The 17,406-nt window shown below is 49.6% G+C and overlaps 1 protein-coding gene across 1 annotated transcript in view; it reads right to left on the bottom strand.

The window, feature by feature from the left end:
* Positions 1-17,171, bottom strand: part of COL2A1 (collagen type II alpha 1 chain) — a 66,294-nt gene extending 49,123 nt beyond the window's left edge. Inside the window, exons 1-14 of the mRNA XM_039514506.1 lie at positions 16,914-17,171; positions 13,264-13,470; positions 11,705-11,721; positions 11,137-11,169; positions 10,971-11,003; positions 10,826-10,879; positions 10,008-10,109; positions 8,198-8,275; positions 7,341-7,385; positions 7,172-7,225; positions 2,826-2,879; positions 2,557-2,610; positions 1,906-1,959; positions 1,759-1,812 (exon numbers count right to left, since the gene is read on the bottom strand). Coding sequence (XP_039370440.1) covers positions 1,759-1,812; positions 1,906-1,959; positions 2,557-2,610; positions 2,826-2,879; positions 7,172-7,225; positions 7,341-7,385; positions 8,198-8,275; positions 10,008-10,109; positions 10,826-10,879; positions 10,971-11,003; positions 11,137-11,169; positions 11,705-11,721; positions 13,264-13,470; positions 16,914-17,007 — 933 coding nt within the window. The 5' untranslated portion in view covers positions 17,008-17,171. The remainder of the gene's footprint in view (positions 1-1,758; positions 1,813-1,905; positions 1,960-2,556; positions 2,611-2,825; positions 2,880-7,171; positions 7,226-7,340; positions 7,386-8,197; positions 8,276-10,007; positions 10,110-10,825; positions 10,880-10,970; positions 11,004-11,136; positions 11,170-11,704; positions 11,722-13,263; positions 13,471-16,913) is intronic.
* Between the last annotated feature and the right edge of the window lie 235 nt (positions 17,172-17,406).

The raw sequence follows: 17,406 nt of genomic DNA, 5'->3' as shown, positions 1-17,406 counted from the left end.
GGGAATGGGGGTGGGTGATTCTGCCAGGAGGGGTGGGATGTTCTAGGGGGTGCTGCCGAAGGGGGAGGGCCTGGAAATGGATTACGGGGCGTCTATTAGGGAGGAGATGGGCTAGATGCTACTGCTGGGGTGGGGCACTATTAGGAGAACTATAAACGGGAACAACCTTGGGGGGAAACAGAGACGCTGCATTGAAGCCCATGGACACTGAGGCGGCTAAGGGAGATGCTTAGCGGGAAAGTGGAAGCAGGGTACGGGACTGTGGAGACAGCTTTCCGGCATGGCCGGCGGGGAGGGACAGACACTGAGCACCAGGAGGTGGCGCTAGTCACATTTCTCTCTGCTTCTAATATTGGCCCTGCCCATTTCATATTCCCAGCACCATCTGGTAGGGTTGAACGGAGCTGATCTCTAGTACTGAGTATTTACCAGATCAAAGGCCTTAGATCGATCGATCGATCTATCGCTCTATCCCCATACACCCCCTCTAGCTATCTACCCCCATACACCTCCCTCTAGCTATCCCCAAACACCCCATCTATCTATCTATCTATCTATCCATTCCCATACACCCCCTCTATTTATCTATCCATCCATCCCCATACACTCCATCTATCTACCCCCAGATACCCCATCTATCTACCCCCATACACCCCCCTCTATCTATCCCCAAACACCCCATCTATCTATCTCTCCATCCCCATACACCCCCTCTAGCTATCTACCCTCATACACCCCCCTCTATCTATCCCCAAACACCCCATCTATCTATCCATCCATCCCCATACACTCCCTCTGTCTAATCTATCTCTCCATCCCCATACACCCCCTCTAGCTATCTACCCTCATACACCCCCCTCTATCTATCCCCAAACACCCCATCTATCTATCCATCCATCCCCATACACTCCCTCTATCTAATCTATCTATCCATCCCCATACACCCCCTCTAGCTAGCTACCCCCAGAAACCCCCTCTATCTATCCCCAAACACCCCATCTATCTATCTATCCATCCATTCTCATACACCCCCTCTATCTAATCTATCTATCCATCCATCCCCATACACAAGACCCACATCTGTCTATCTATATCTATCCCCATACACAGAGTCATAGATTCGTAGCATTTAAAGCCAGAAGGGACCGTTAGATTATCTAGTCTGACCTGGAAATCACAAGCATTTCACCCATCTACCCCTGTGTTAAGAGCAATAACTTGCGTTTGGCTAACGCACGTCTTTCAGGAAGGCATCTGCTCTTGAGTTAAAGACATACTCGTCTATCTGTCCAATCTCAGGATCTATATCGATGTAGCTACTTGATTCTGGGTCTCTCATCTCTCTATTCTATTCTGTCTAACCTGCCTTGAATTATCTATCTAGGTTTCTACACCGGGCCTATCACCCCAGCACCTGGCTGCCTCACAAAAAGATGTTTGCCAGAAATGGGCTGAACACCAGATACACTAGCTGAGTCACTCAGCCAACCTGAGTTCAAATCCTGATTCTGCTACTGCCTTCCTGTGTGACCTTGGGCAAGCACCTTCATCCCACCTCCTATTCAGACTGTGAGCTCCTTGGGGCAGCTACTATGTTTTTATGCAGCACCTAGCACAACGGCTAGGGGCTCTGATCTCGAGTTTCCCCCTCTACTCGCTACCGTAATGCATGTAATAGATAGCCATACTAATAACTTCCCAGCGATCGGTTTCGTTTCAGATGATAAAACCCGGAATCCTGTTGGCTAAACGCCTCACCTTAGCCCCTGCAGCTCCTGCTTCTCCTTTGGAGCCGTCTAACCCAGGGTAACCCTAGGGAGAGAAGCAAAGTCGTGGTTACTCTCCCGGCGAGCTCGAGCAAAAGGAAGAGCCAATGTAGCGCAAGTCATAACCACACGTGCTTACTCTGTGACCTTTGACTCCTGGGAGACCTGGGGTTCCTGGGAAGCCTCGCGCACCCTAAAATGAAAGAAACGGGGGTCAGTCCGAACGAAAGGCAGGGAATAGAGACGTGGGCAAAACCGGATCAAGTGTCTCCAGGATGCTCAGATGTTCTATTATTAACAAGCTCCAGGAACAGGAAGTAAAGGATTCTTACTGGGCTTTGTTCATCAGGGTAACACATAGGACCAGATCAGGGTCACATACAGGACCACAGCAGGGTAGTCTATAGGGCTAGATCCTCAGCAGGAGTAAATCAAGGGAGCTATGCTAACTTACACCACGGAGAACTGTCTGTGACGGGCTTGAACCAAAGCCCTGCATCTGAACTGCCGTGAACACTGGGGACGTTCACTGTGCCGATCATTAGTGGGCAGGGATTAAATCCGAGTTGAGCCTTCGGTCTGAGCCCTGAGCCCCCCTCTGGTGGTAACAACCTGACGTCTCTTTGGCAAAAATCATTAGGTTTTTAATGGTTCATTTCCCCTGACTTCTCCTGGTTAAATAACAAAGGAGACAAGAGAGCTGGGCCGGTGACTGTGGCCTTCCTGCCATCCAGCCATGCCCCTGGGACACATCGGTATCTACTGGACTTCAGAGCCTGGAGCCCTATACCTGCGGGCCAGGGGATCCACGTTCACCAGATTTGCCGGGTTTGCCTGATTCGCCCTGAGAGAGAAAGAGAGAGAAGAAAATCTCTTAGCTTCCTTCAGAGAGATCTTGGCGCAAGGCGCAGCCTAGCCAGAAGCAGGGGGCAAACCCCCTCTGCTCTGATCACTGATGCATCCCGTTTTGCATGCTGGCCGCTTGCCTTCCAGCCAGCTTTGATGTCAGTTGCTGGCAGCAGCTGCCCTGCAAGAAACGAGTGGCTACAGAATACTTACGTCATCGCCGGGTTTTCCAGGTGGTCCGGGAGGCCCTCGGGGACCCATTGGACCCTAGAAGGACAGAGAGAGTGAGTGTGACATGTGCAAGGCCAGCAGGGCATTCCGAGAGAATCAGAACCCTTTTTAATTGAGTCACAACAATCTATGTCGTCTGGGGGCTTGGGGTCGTCACGGTATGGGGCAGGAGGTAATTCGGCTAATGGGCTTCGAAGGCAACATTATCGCAAAGGGGAACTACAAATCCTTGCATTGTCACCTGCCTTTTTCCTGGGTCTGTGGGATGGGGACCCCAATATTCCGCACTGGGGCTAGCCAAAGAGTTATGGGGGAAGCTCATGAACCCTTCCAAAAAAGACCAAATCATTCAGGCCCAGCTAAAACCAGCCTCCCTGGGAGCATGCATATGGCTGACTCCAACATCATTCTCCATCTCAGAAGAGCCCGGGCTCTGGGAGTCCATCCCCGGGTTCAGGTGGCCAGAGAAAGCTGGCAAGGGAAGAAATTGGCCAGTAAGGCAGAGGAAGAGAGAGAAGTCCAGCTACTTTCCCAAGCAGCCTGTGCTCTGTGCCAGCCTGGGATGGTGTCGTGCTGTCATGTTTACATCACACTGCCGCAGGGTGACATCACGCACTGGGAATATCAGGGTCGGGCTTTGCTGAACTGGGCCACTGAGCTCAGGAGCAAGTTAGCCCTGTTCTCCCCACTGCCCCGGCCACGACCTGGAAACTTTCTCTGGAAATCTACAGCAGCCGAGTGGCTCCTCCCACCCGCCCTCTGCTTCCCTGGGCGGTGTGCAATAAACAGAGCTGTAAAACCTCTAGCTGCGAGCTCGGCAGCTCTGAAAGACTAAGCGGCGTTGGCCGGGAGGGGAGACCTCCAGGAAAGCTACGACTTCTGCAGGAAGCAGGATCAGTGAACCAGCAGAGGGGGCTCTTCTCTGTGCGCCAGCACAGAACCAACGGCGGGGTACAGAGGTGCCCTGACGGGACACAAGAGCGAAGTTCTCCCCATTAAAGACACTGCCGTGTCTTTTGTTTGAGCAAGGTTGTAGACTGCAAATGGCAGCTCAGACTCCCTGCCTCAAGCCAAGCTCCTCTTGGAATGGATATTCCTGGGTCCCAGTTTTGGATTCTGCCCCATAGCATTACCCCACTGAGCGCCAACTTGCTAGGGGGTTACGTAACCTAGCTTCCAAAGACCCACCCCTGCCCTTGGAAGAAGATGCCACCACCTGACCCATCGCACCGTCAGGAAGTTTCTCCTGACATTCATCCGAATTCTAACTCCCTTGTTAACTTTGCTCCTCGTTGGGATAACCCCCTGGAGCAAGCTAAACGGGCCCGATCCTCAGCTGGGGGAACTCAAAGTTGGCATCCATGGAGATCCATCGATATAAACTAGCTGTGGATTTGACCTCCGCGCTCGCTGCTCTGAGGAGGACACCTGCTCCCGCTTATGGAGTGTCTGAGTCAGAAGAAACAATAGCACTATACTCAGGGGGCTGCTTTTATCTCCCTCTCCTTCTTGGCTCTTGCTCAGCAAAGCTCTTTGAATCTTTTCTCTTAACCCAACGCCCCCAACACCCAACTGATCTTCTTTGAACTCTCTCCAATTTGCCGATAACTCTCAGCCCCCAACTGGGTAAAGTCATACTGGAGCACCGGTTCTCCTCTATTTCCATACCCACACACACACACGCTGAGCCGGGATCTAGCTAGCCACCCCCACAACGAGGAATGGTTTGGTTTCAACGCTTTGACCTGGCATAGAGCCCCTGGGCAAGTCACTCAGTCCAGAATCCTCAAAGGTGGGAAATCAATGGGAGTGTGGTGACTAAATACCTTTGAGGATCTGAGCCTTAGTTCTCAGTTCCGTAGCCGTAAAATGGGATTGACACCACTTCCCTACCTCAGAAGCTCAGAAGCTACCGGGATGGGGGCTGGATAAGTACCACGGATAGATCCGCCCACTCCCTGCATTTAGCAAGGGCCGGGTGGGTTGTGACCCCCAGGTCAAGAACCACGGTGCGGAAGCATTCGAGAAGCATTCTAATTTCCCTGCCCTGGGATGCCTCTGCAGATGCGGCTCCAAACTGCACGGCCTGTTTGCATTGCAAACGCCTGTCCAAATGGCCGACTATCTTGCCTCTCTGTGTCTTTTAACGTGGTCGGTTCCTCCCTCCCCTTAGTTGGTTGGGACGAGGACTAAGGAGGGATGGGATGAAACTGAACAAGAGGAAAAATTCCGGTTGGAACACTGGAGGGGAGGAAATGTCCTGATAGTGAGATCTGCTATAGGACGCTTCCAGGGTAAGCAGTCGAAGCCCCACTGCTTGGCAGGACTGGAAAAAACCCGTTAGCGTAAAGAATGACCCAAAACAAGCTAGGGTGAGGAATGGATTAGATGATCCTTTACTGTGGTCCTTTGGATCATTCCTGCCCCATCCCCGCCCAATGGATTAGCATTTGTTCACGCTGCATCGTATGTTGCTATTTTCCAGCTCCCTGGAGCCCCTTCACACATTTTTCCCATTCCTGACTGTTGTTTGCACCTCTCCCAAATGTAGCCTCATCTCCCAGCCTCATTAATGGGCTGTTTGCCTCCCAGACCATTAATGCAGAGATTATACAGGACTGAATCTAACACCAAGCCCTGTGGTGCCCCACTATATAAATTACCCTTGGTCACAGGTGCATGGATGGGAAGGATAGTCTCGTGGGTAGGCAGGGCCGGCTTTAGGCCGATTCCCCTGAATCGGGCCCCGCCCCCTAAAGAAAAGTGCCTAACTTTTTAATTTTTACTCACCCGGCGGCGGTCCAGGTCTCCAGCGGCACTTCGGCGGCAGGTCCTTCACTCGCTCCAGGTCTTCGGCAGCATTTCAGCGGCGGGTCCTTCAGAAGACCCGGAGCGAGTGACGGACCCGCCGCCAAAGTGCCACCGAAGACCCGGAGCGAGTGAAGGACCCACCGCCGAAGACCCGGACCGCTGCCGGGTATTCAAATCGGGCTCCGCACTTCCTAAAGCCGGCCCTGTGAGTAGAGCACTGGGCCAGGACTCAGCCATCCTGGAGGCAGGAGGGTATCTATTCCCATTTCTGCTACAGACTCCCTGGGTGGCCTTGAGAAAGCCACTTAATCAACCCAGTGCCTCAGTTTCCCTGTCTTTAAAATGAGGAGTTATTTTTCTCTCCCTGTTTTAGGATAACATCCATTTAGGCTCCCAGGTGCTACTGTGATACCAGCACAGAGCCACAGTGACCCACGCCTTGCAGTCAGTTGTGCCTCTCCAAACCCATGTGAGACAGACACAGGATCAAATCCCTAATTCCAGCATCTACGTATATTACATTGACTGGGCTCCCCTGCTCCTAGCTCCTTGCCCCCGTCTCTCCATCACCATCGGAGCTGAGCCCCTTTGTCCTTTTGTCATCCTGCCCTGCAAAGCGACCGACTTACAACTGGACTTACAACCATCCCCCACCATCACTGCCACCAACCACGCAGCTTCTCCAGCCTACAGCGTCCCAGCACGTCCTTGTCATGCTCTGCGCCCCTAAGATACACACCCTGAGCCTGATTCTCATGGGCACTAAGGCCCTTTACGTCAGCTGAGCAGTCCAAAGAAGCCTTAAAATAGGAGTGAGCTAAACGGGCACCCACTTTATTGGCACCTTACATGGCCAGGGCAGCGTAACAGTCTTCGTGTGAGTCAGAATTTGTCCCTTTAATTCTGTTTCCTTTCTATTCGTCACATTGTTCATCAGCCTCCTGTGCCTAAAACCGAGGCTTGAGATTTTTCAAATCCACTGCCAGGAATTAGAAGCCCAGTCCCCATTAGTTATACCGGGAACTGCGCGTCCAAATCTCTTAAGCCCCTTTGAACATCTCGGCCCACGTCTCTAATCTAAGCACTTCCTCGGTCGATCACCCCAGCTTTGATTATCAGTGATATCGTAGCAGAGACTCAGAGAAGGGTGATTTCTGCTCAGAGAAGTTGGCATCGGGGTCTCTTGGTGGAGAGGCTTTTTGGAATTCCTCAGGGCAGCTCAAATGTGGGGCTCACGTTTATAAGAACATAAGAACGGCCGTACCGGGTCAGACCAAAGGTCCATCTAGCCCAGTATCTGTCTACCGACAGTGGCCAATGCCAGGTGCCCCAGGGGGAGTGAACCTAACAGGCAATGATCAAGTGATCTCTCTCCTGCCAGCCATCTCCATCCTCTGACGTTTCTCGGACGTTTGCGGGTGCAGCTGGGGTGTTGGCTGTTTGCATGGGTAACTGAGGTGTCAATTTGTGCCGTGTCACGGCTTCTTTGGCCAAAAGCGAAGCTGCTGGTTACTCACAGAAGTTCCAGGTTCCCCAGGCTCTCCAGGGTTGCCTTGAAATCCTTGAGGGCCCTGCAACATACAGCAAAGGAGCCTCATTAGCCATCTCAACAATGGCGCTCTGTATATTCACTATGTTATTTTACCCCCAACGAGACAGATCGCTCCTGAAAGAGCAGGTACTTACAGGAGCTCCCGATGGTCCTGGAGGTCCTCGCGGTCCCATAGGTCCCTACATTGGGAAACAAAATCACCGTCGTTAAGAAAATCTCTAAGCCCCCCGCAGTGAAAGGGGGCGAGCAGTTTCAGCTGATGGCACACAAAGAACAAGGAACTTTCCCCCTCGGCAAGAGACTATTCTGAAATCGTCCCTTTTGTTTTCAGCCCCTCTGGAGATATCGCCGAGAACTATTTTTCCTTTAGAAGCCACTTGGAAGGGGGGAAAAAAAGGCAGCACGCTTTCTCCTGGACGGTAGCCATGTTTACTAAGCCCTGCTTTTCATTTACTGCTTGCCAAGAAAGGCTGGAGAGCAGAAATTTCCTGCTGGAAATCTTGTGGGATCTTGAAGAACAGTAGCTGCTGTCATGCATTCCTCAGCCCATGGTCCAAAAGTTACAGAGACCAACCCCTAAACAAAACGTTCTATAACTTTCTCTCCCGGGAGGGTCTATTTAAACAATTTGGCGTGTGACTTGGGAGGCCCTGGCAAGCAGAGCAGAAGCAGAAGCAATTAAGTCATCTTGGTGCTAAGTAAATCCTTGGTTATGCAACCGTTTTATAGTACTTTTAGTGTGTTGTGGCTAGGACGAAACGGACAGAATCTCGGTGAGTGAAATTCAGCATGGACTTTGATAGAGCTGTGCTGAATTCCTACAGCTGAGGATCTGGCTCATAGATAATATCAAGCTGTGTTTTAATGGCCGGATTTTTCAAGCTGCTGAGCAACCCCCAGCTCCTGTCAACTTCAACCCTAAATATCAGGCCTCCCACAAAGAGGTCGCATAGTGGCCCAGTTGCTAAAAGGAAGCAGAGAGCTATCTTACCATAGGTCCCTGCATCACGCCCAGCTGAGCACCACCAGCCTTCTCATCAAATCCTCCCGCCATCTGAGCAGCAAAGTTCTGCAAACAACACCAAAACACAGACGCATCTGAGTGGGATTCTTTTTCATGATCAGTCAAGCCATGCGATAGGCATGCGGGCTGCAAAGGGATCACAACTACTGATATCCTAAAGATTTTGGTGAAGTATTAATATTGGTAAAGTATTTGGATCCATTAGGAAAAACAGACAAGCCAGTGTAACGTGAAAAGCAATAACCCAGCGAACCAAACGTTCCCTGTAGCTGATAAGCAACCATTTCCACATCTCAGAAAAAATCAAAATGAGGCTTTTTAGACCTGTTATTTGCTAGACACCGATTTGCAGTAAATATGCAAAATGTTCCGACATTTCATTTTAAATTTCCTCAGGGTTATTACTTCAGGCTCAGCCTTTCTATCTGGTGATATTTCGAGGGGAGACATTTCTTTGAAGAGTAAGAAAAAAATCATTTAAAATGGCCAAATGATTTCAGTACCGTCATTTGCTCCGATTATGTAAAGAATAATTGGAGATATACCAATCTCCTACAACTGGAAGGTCATTGAGTCCAGCCCCCTGCCTTCACTAGCAGGACCAAGTACTGATTTTTGCCCCAGATCGCACCCTCAAGGATTGAACTTACAACCCTGGGCTTAGCAGGCCAATGCTCAAACCACTGAACTATCCCTCCCACCCTGTTTTGCTTCTACCAGAGACTGTGAAGGGCACTTTCCAAAACCAGAAATCATTCAGTGTTTTTTATTTTTTTAAAGAAACTGCCCAACAGTTCCTCACAAATCTAGAGTGATTCATTCATCTGAAAGACTAGGAGATTAGAAAACTCAGACGCAGTGACTCTAAACATAGTGCACAGCATTTGGGGTAATTAAAATGCGCCTTTCAAGCATTGAGTTAAATTTGCACCAAACAATAAGCTTGGTCTTGCACAAGGTAAGACCAACAGAAATGTTTCCTTGGATTTTTTTTTAAGCTATCACCATGTGGTATCTACCTGCCCTCCCTACCCCTCCACACACATCAGTCACTGCAGGGTTGGACTAGTGCATGGGAATAGGGTGACCAGATGTCCCGATTTTATAGGGACAGTCCCGATTTTGGGGTCTTTTTCTTATATAGGTTCCTATTACCCCCCACCCACTGTCCCGATTTTTCACATTTGCTGTCTGGTCACCCTACATGGGAATCACAGAGTAAAACTGACCAGGAACAGAAGTGAAGTACTAAAAGATTCCCCTTGTGGTATTTGTAGCCTTGGGCTACCTCATGAAAGCAACAGACCACGAACATTAGTGAAACTTTAAATATTCCCATGCTATGTTTGCTCCCACTCGCTGCAGCTGTGGGCTAGTGCAAAGCGCACCCTAAAGTGAAACTGACCAGGGACAGTGGTGAAATTGACTTGCGAGCCAGTGAAATGCTAGCGCAATAAAGGCCTTTATTACTGGGTGTCTGCACGGCGTCTAACAGCGGGGGTGAGGGATCAGTAGCTGCAAAACAAATAACAACTAATGGGGAGGAAGCAAGTTAGATGATAAAAAGTCTTGCATTCGGAATAATCGAAAATGTTATTTAATTTTTCATAGGAGCCCTAAAATGACATAAATAGACCTATCGAATCAGTGACTCCAGCTGAATTATACTGTATCGGGACACACTCAAAAGGCCCTTTCAGTCAGTCCGTGCAGCCACATGTCCTGGATGTGAAGGTTCAAACGAACAAGCAAACAAAAAAGCCCTGAGGATACTCACTCCGCCAAGCCCAGGAGGCCCTGGGGGACCCGGGGGCCCTGGGGGTCCGGGGTTTCCAGGGGTACCAGGTTCGCCATCTCTACCCCGAGGGCCAGGAGCACCCTACGAGGAACAAAGAAGAAAGGTGACTCCAGACAGACACCCAGGAAAAGCTAATTACAGTCTGCGCCCCGATGTGACACGAGTCCTTGGACTGCAAAAGACTCACGGTATATTATTAATTCCATACCATTTGATTATTTGTAATCAATTATTAATTTTATATGCTCCATTATTGTCATGCATTAAGCATCATTATGAATACAGAGTGGTGCCGTATTCATCGGGATGTCAATGGACCACAGTGTGTGTTAACAACACATCATTAATTATTATTAATAACTTATTATCAATGACAGATTACCAGTCATTAAGGACTGAGCATCCTTATTATTCATACAGAGTGGTGCTTTCCTCATCTGAACGTAGGCAACTCACAGCATATATTAATCATTTTACACATTAATGACATTAATGAATACCACTGTCATGGAGCTTAGTTATTGTTAATATAGCACCGTAATGGAACCATGGTGCTTTAGATATATAGGGTCCTGGTCCGCGACTGAGTACCCTAGACATCATCCTCATCACAGATGGCAAGTTCTCTGCCCCGATGAGATTACAGTTTAATCTGAAAGACTATTAGTCAGGTGTGAAGCGGCAATAATATTAAGATGGGGATGTGTCACACTGATGCTTTTCGAAGTATTTTAACCCTTGGTTTGTTGTTGTGTTTAGTTTTTTGCTCTGTGTTGGTTGTTTAGTCTTAAACTCACTTTTTCTCCTTTATCCCCACGGTCGCCCCGTGGTCCTTGTTCCCCTGCAGGTCCCTGAAACAGGTGAGACAAGAGGAGTTCAATAGTTTCCAATGTTTTGCCCACAAACATTCAAACAATGTGATAGAGAAAGGAAGCTCCTCACCTGTGGTCCAGGTGGTCCTCTTGGTCCTACGACCTGGGTGGGGGAGAGAAACACAGGAAAACTCAGCTGAGAAGGAAGCTCACAAGGATTCTCTCACCGCACCCTACACGCCACCAGGGGAAAGAAATGGATGGAGGACATGCAGAAAACTCAGATTCAAACTTACATCTTTAATATCACCGGGTTCCCCTTTTTGTCCCTGCAATGCAAAGCAGCTGGAATTAGAACACTGACAATTCTGCACACAATTGATGTATATGATTATACATCCCACCCCCTGCCTAGCCCATTGCTAGACCCATCACAGAAATGCAAATAATCCCCATCCTGTGTGTCTGCCCAATCCTGCACAGAACTGAGCCGAGCACGTCAGCGCGCTCTGTGCTTTAAGCACGAGTAACTGTCCCACTGAAGTTTTCCCTGTCCATATGGGAATAAGCTATAGCGTATAAGCACCGTATAACTGCATCCACCCTGCCAGGTGGCACCGCTTTAACTAGACTGGTGTAATTAAAAGGATACAACTTGTGTGTCTATCCGGAGTCTGATTCTGTTTCACTTCCACCAGCCTTACACTGGTGTAACGCCACTGACTCCAGTGGAGTCACTCCTCATTGGCAAAAGTGTAAACTGAGACCAGAATCCGGAACGCTACACCCATGGAACTGTAATAAAGGCCAAAGAAGGGAAAATGTCCCGGTGGTCGTGATGAATAACACTAATAATGATCTCACCTTGGGGCCAGGTTGTCCTGTTGAAATGAGAGAGAGAAAGTGTCAGCATCATGGGGAAACCCATCATTTAAGCACACAAGGAAGTACACGACAAGGCATTGGATAAGACGCCAGGGAGGGATGTGGCTGGGGGTAACATCAGTTGCTCCTCTACATCCAACTGCCTGAGTGTTGCTGTCACTGCTCTGCTGGAGGGGCAGTAAATTGGCCAGCATTTCACACAGACAGGCAAGGCTTCATGCAAAGCATCGTGGGAAAATAAGCTTCCAAATGGCTAATGGCAGGTGGCGAAAATTTCAGATCTATGGTGGGCTAATCACTTTGCCCTCCCAGAAATGACCGGGGCATGGTTACGAAGCAGCCAAAGAATAATGCACTCAGACAAAAAAGTAGGTTAAAAAAAAAAACCCACCAAAAACAAGGAAAAGACCAAAAAAGGCAGACGTTAAAAGCTACGTTCAGCACAGGTCCCAATCAACACGATTGCCTTTCAGGGGGAAATGTTAACATTTGCTCTCAACCCTTCGCTGACACTTGCAGGCTCAGAGGCATTTCCTAATTAAAGAGGGGGGGCGCAAGGGGAGCATTGGAAAGGTAGCCTGTGTCAGCAAAGGGTTAAAAAAGGCGACTTCTGCTTTTGATGGAACTAGGCCAGAGAAGGTCCTCAAAACACTGGCACTGAAATAGCTTCTGGGCTCAGCTGAGGATCTCAAAACGCTTCCCAAATGAGAGTGAATTATGTCCCAGGCTGGGAGAGTTTGATTCCCCATCCCCATTTTGCAGCTAAGGAAACTGAACATTGCACAGTGAGTTTTTTTACAAAGCCAGGCACAGGACTCTGACCTACCTGGAGGCCTGGCCTCTCCTTTGACTCTCAGGACCACCCATGACCCCCTTGAACTTGGGAGCTCTTACATAACTTGGGCTCATGGTCATTTTGGAGGTAGTATTAAAATTAAAAGAAAAGGAGTTTTGATCTTTGCTAGTACCAGAAGGCATGTTTTTATATCACAGCAAGGTTTCCAAAGCCTTTATTCTAGGGGCTATTCCTATTCAGCTCACCCTGCAATTTCTGACCCCAGTGTAGTGGTTAAATACTAAGAAACCAAACCAAAAAAAATAAAATAAAAAAATCCCACGTACTATGTACTTAGCACAGTCCAGTTTCCGCCCTCATGGCTTAGAAATCTGCGGGCTGTGGATTTAAATAAGGTGTCTCTGGTGCAGAGAGACTTGATTCACCGTCAGGGCAGAGACAGATTTGGTGTTGTCTTGCTGCCTTGGTAATTACTACGATATCTTTAAAATCAGGGCTGTTAGACTAATTGATTATGTTAATTATCTCTCTTCTCATCTGTGATTTGACCAAACTGTTATTTCAGACCTTCTACAGCCTAGGCAAAGAGACAGACCCAACTGAGTCCATGAGAAGTGGCCTTTCCCAGCGAGGTCCCATGGATGTCCCCGTCTTTTGCTGGGTGCTCATCCATTGGGGGCTATCGATCTTTGCAATCATCTCAAGTAATTTATTTATGGAAGGGAAATAAATAAATTACGACCGCTGACAGCAGGTTGGTCAGTTGGGCAGATAGGGCAGCATTCTCCGAAGGGGATCTCGGGGCTGGGACAGTCTCTCATTTCTTCGCAGATTATCTCGTCGCAGAGGATATTCCCAGTGTCACAGACACAGATCCGGCAGGGCTCGGGTTTCCACACATCCTTATCACTATACCTCTGCCCATCCTGCACACAGCTGCCTGCCTCCTCTGTGCCGAAGGGAAAGGAAGGGAAGGGGGGAAACGAGACGCGGTGGGAGGGGAGGCAAAAGGGAGAAAACCAAAAAGGAGAAAGAGAGAAACAGGGTCATACCATCAGCATCAGTTACAGCAATCCCATACCAATTGCAATAGGGCATAGAATTAACCTCCCACGTTCACGGTCCAAGCCAGCTCCCAGGTGGGATGGTTCTGGCTCTCCCATCTTCCTTAGACATCTCACAGATCAGAACATGGAGCTCATGGCCACTCCAGAAGCAGACAAAACAAAGAGGCCTGATGATAGCTCTTTGGCCTCCCCAAGGATACTGTGAGGAAGAACTGTCCTGAAGGCCCAGGGCCCTTCTGCTGTTGACACTGCTGTAAGGTTCAAGGCTTCCCACCTGGCACCTTCTTAATTTCCCATCACTTTCGCTGAGCGAAACTGATGACACAGCTGTGCCCATGAGTCTGGTAGAGTTCGTAGCAGCCACAAGCCATGTCCACTTTGGTCACACTCAGCTCAGCCCTCTTGTGCCTCCTTCACGACCCCCCTGTGTCTCTTTTCTACAGCGCTTTTCCAGCACACCAGGCCTGAACTGGGTTTCACGCTAGTTCTACACTGGTGTCATTCCATTGGCTCCGGTAGAGTTACTCTGGATTTACACCAGCGTAGATAGGCAGGAGAATCGAGTCTGGATTCCCTTTCTTGGCGCTGCCAGAAGGGGCAGGGTTACACCGGTCTGCTTTGTTTAACCTCATCCCACCAGAAAAAAAATATAAACGGGGAAAAGGTGGAGAGAGAAGTAACAAAGGAGGTTCTTTAAATGCCCCCTGGCCGCTTCTGGAATGCACACTCCAGACCGAACTCTGTGATGAACAAAGAGCAACAGCCCTGGCTCCTTCTCTCCAGGCAAAGGCTGTTTTTCTAATCAAACCGCCATAAAAGAAAAACAAACTGAATCAAAGTGAAACCTATGAATGGACCAAGGAGCCCGGGAGGGCGGCGGGGGAGAATGGCTGCAGCCATGGGGGGCGCTTGGGGGGGGGAGCCATGAAAAATGCAAAAGGAACAAGCATCCAACTGCCCTTGGGAAAGTTCATTATAATATTATCCCAATTATAACAGCTCAATAGAAAGGGTCCTTGATAAGGGGAGCCCCATAAAAAATATAAGTGCCTCTTTGACATCTGTTTCTCTCCCCCCCAGCCCCATCCAAGTGAATGTCTGAAGCCCGGATGGCAGCAGTTGAGATGACAGGGGGGGTCTTTGTGCAGGGAGCTGGGGCACCTTGGGGAGCCCAGGGGACCCTTCCTCTCATGAATGGGCCTTTTCTCGAGCGCACACAGAGCTCGATTCACGTTGCGCTGTTAGGAACCAGTTTAAATAAATAAGGGCAGCATTTCAGCTCCATCTGGAAGCGATCGCTGCCAATCTCCCCTATGCAAACAAACTGCTCACAATGGGGAATTGAGTTCCCTCCATGACCTGGAGACAACTTTTGCAGATGAGCCTCCCGAAAGAGCTAAAGCCATCTGAGCCGAAAACAAGTCCCTCTCCTGGGACACCGGGTGCGATTTTTTGCTTTAGAGGAGACTAAAGCACAAGGCATGCTCGGTTATGCCTGTTCCTTGTGCTGCACACCTGAGGAATCCAAGCACATGATGAAGGATGAGGGCAGACAAGGCGGGAGATGGCAGCTTAAAGGAACCGCTCTGCCAAGATTTGGTGTACAATCAATATTCCTGCGGGGAGCCCATCCTTTTACAGCAGACGTAGGGCAGAATTAATTAACCGATCAGCATCGTTTTACCAGGAATCGGAAAAGGAAACAGAATCACCCGTTGCTACAGACAGACTGATTCCCAAAGTGCAGCCTTCCGCTTCTGAGTTCTCTTGGGGTGTATGTGGCACAGGTGCTGGATCTAGGGGTGCTGCCGCCCCACCTGGCTTGAAGTGGTTTCCATCCTATCCAGGGTTTACAGTTTGGTTCAATGGCTCTCAGCACCCCCACTATACAAACTGTTCCAGCATCCCTGGCATGTGGTCGGATGGAGGTGTCTCCCTGGGAAATCTTACAAATCCAATCCTTTTGTTACGAACTAAGCAAACTGAAAATGGCCTAGCAACTCCTGTGCGCTTGAATGGGAGGAATTTCAGCTCCTTTTTGCTGGAATCTCAGGCTGGGTGTGGGGAAGACAGCATGGCCCAGAAGCAGGCGCGCAAGGAGGCATTTTCAGGCACTCTCTCTCCCCCTGCAATTGATTTACAGTCTGGAGCATATGGAGACAGGGATGGAATTCAAGCAATAGGAAACCTGCCCAAACAAGTGAAAAAAAAAATCCTTTCTACCTAATAAAGTTTCCAGCTTCCAGGCTGAATAATATGCCAGACCAGAAATTTTTCTGGGGTAGGGGGAAGGGCTGGCTGTGCATTGGACTTTAATGTCACATCCTGCAGCTACTGCACAAGATGATCTTTTTTTTTTAAATGGTAAAATGTTGGGGGGCAGGGAGTGGGAATGAGCTCCCCCACGTGTCCCCTTGCTTTCCTCTTTGGGTTCAGATTTGGGGGAGGGGGTTGGAGGGTGAAGGAGAAGTTGGACAATCTGTCTAGTGTGTCTGGAATGCCTCTCATCCTCCAGGTGGCCTCCTCTAGGGGGGGAATTTCCTTTCTGATCCTTAAAGAAAAAGTCTGTTAGCGATCAACTTCTTCTGCACCTTACTCCCAGCCCCAACTGAGAAGTGGGTTGGGGGGGGGGGAGTTAAAGCCTGTACAAAGGTCTTTCTTTGTAAGTCTCAGCCTCTGGCTTGTCTGTCTCGGAATGTCCTCTTTGTCTGGCTCCCCCGGTGAACCCCCCCAGCCCACTCAGCTTTGTTGCATTAACTCTTTCACCACTGCAGGAGGCGGAGAGGTATTTTGTTCTCCCTTGGGTGGGTTCTGATCCGACCGGGTTATATTTGCCTCTGAAAGCCCTTTTCCAGGGTGAAAATCAACTCAAGGAGGGGGGGGGGAGGCGAAATAATATACAGGGAGGGGATTCCCGACTGCAAGGCTCTTCCAAAGCAACCAAGCACTACAACAAATAGGAACAAGCTTCTTCACCAATCAGTATTTTGTCATCGCTCAGCAGTGAGCCTCATCCAGCATCCAGAGACGGTACAAAGTGGGAGGAAAGGCAGATCTAAAGAGGAGCAATGGAAACCACTAAGCTCGGGATCAAATACAGGGAGGCCGGGAGGCCAGTTTTCCAGATCTTAAGGTACTTATTTTTTTCAAGCCACTTCTCCCAGAAGTGCAACACTTGCTCCTACCATCCCATCTTTCCCTTCCAGGAGCAGCGATTTATCTCTGTGTGTCGCTCTGTCTTCCATAGCGTTTGTGTCGAATCCCCCCCCCCCCCCACTTTCCCCCTTTCAGGATCAATTTTAAAGAAGAAAAAGGTGCAACTTACGGATATCCCCATCCTGACATCTGACAACGGCTAGTAAAAGGAGCAGGGTGGCTGCGAGCAGCACTACAGTCCTTGAAGCCACAAAGCTGATCATGTCTAAATGTTAGACATGCAGGACCTTTGTGTGTGGAGGAGAGAAGAGGGAGGAGGTTGGTTTCCCCAGTGACTACCGAGCCTTCATGCAGCCGATTCCCCCTTAATTTTTGGAACCAGCAGGAGAATCCAAGGTACCTAGGCCCCAGCAGAATCTGGGCGCCGTCTGCTCTGGGCTAAGGATGGCCCCTCTGCCTTCCAGGAGCCGGTGTATATGCCCAGATCTGTCCTCCCCCTGCCCCCCAGCTGCGCTGTAACCTGAGCCCTGAGCCCCGTCCCCAGGGCTGGAGACCCCTCCTCCTGCCAGCGCTTCAGTGCAGCCCTGGAGCCAAAAGGGGCACGAAGTTAGGGAGGGAAAGGGAAGGGAGGGGAGGGTCCTACCTACCCCACCTCCTCCCCG

Source organism: Mauremys reevesii, linkage group 25 (assembly GCF_016161935.1).
Source record: "Mauremys reevesii isolate NIE-2019 linkage group 25, ASM1616193v1, whole genome shotgun sequence".
NCBI lineage: Eukaryota > Metazoa > Chordata > Testudines > Geoemydidae > Mauremys > Mauremys reevesii.
This window is presented reverse-complemented; position numbering and strand designations above follow the sequence as displayed.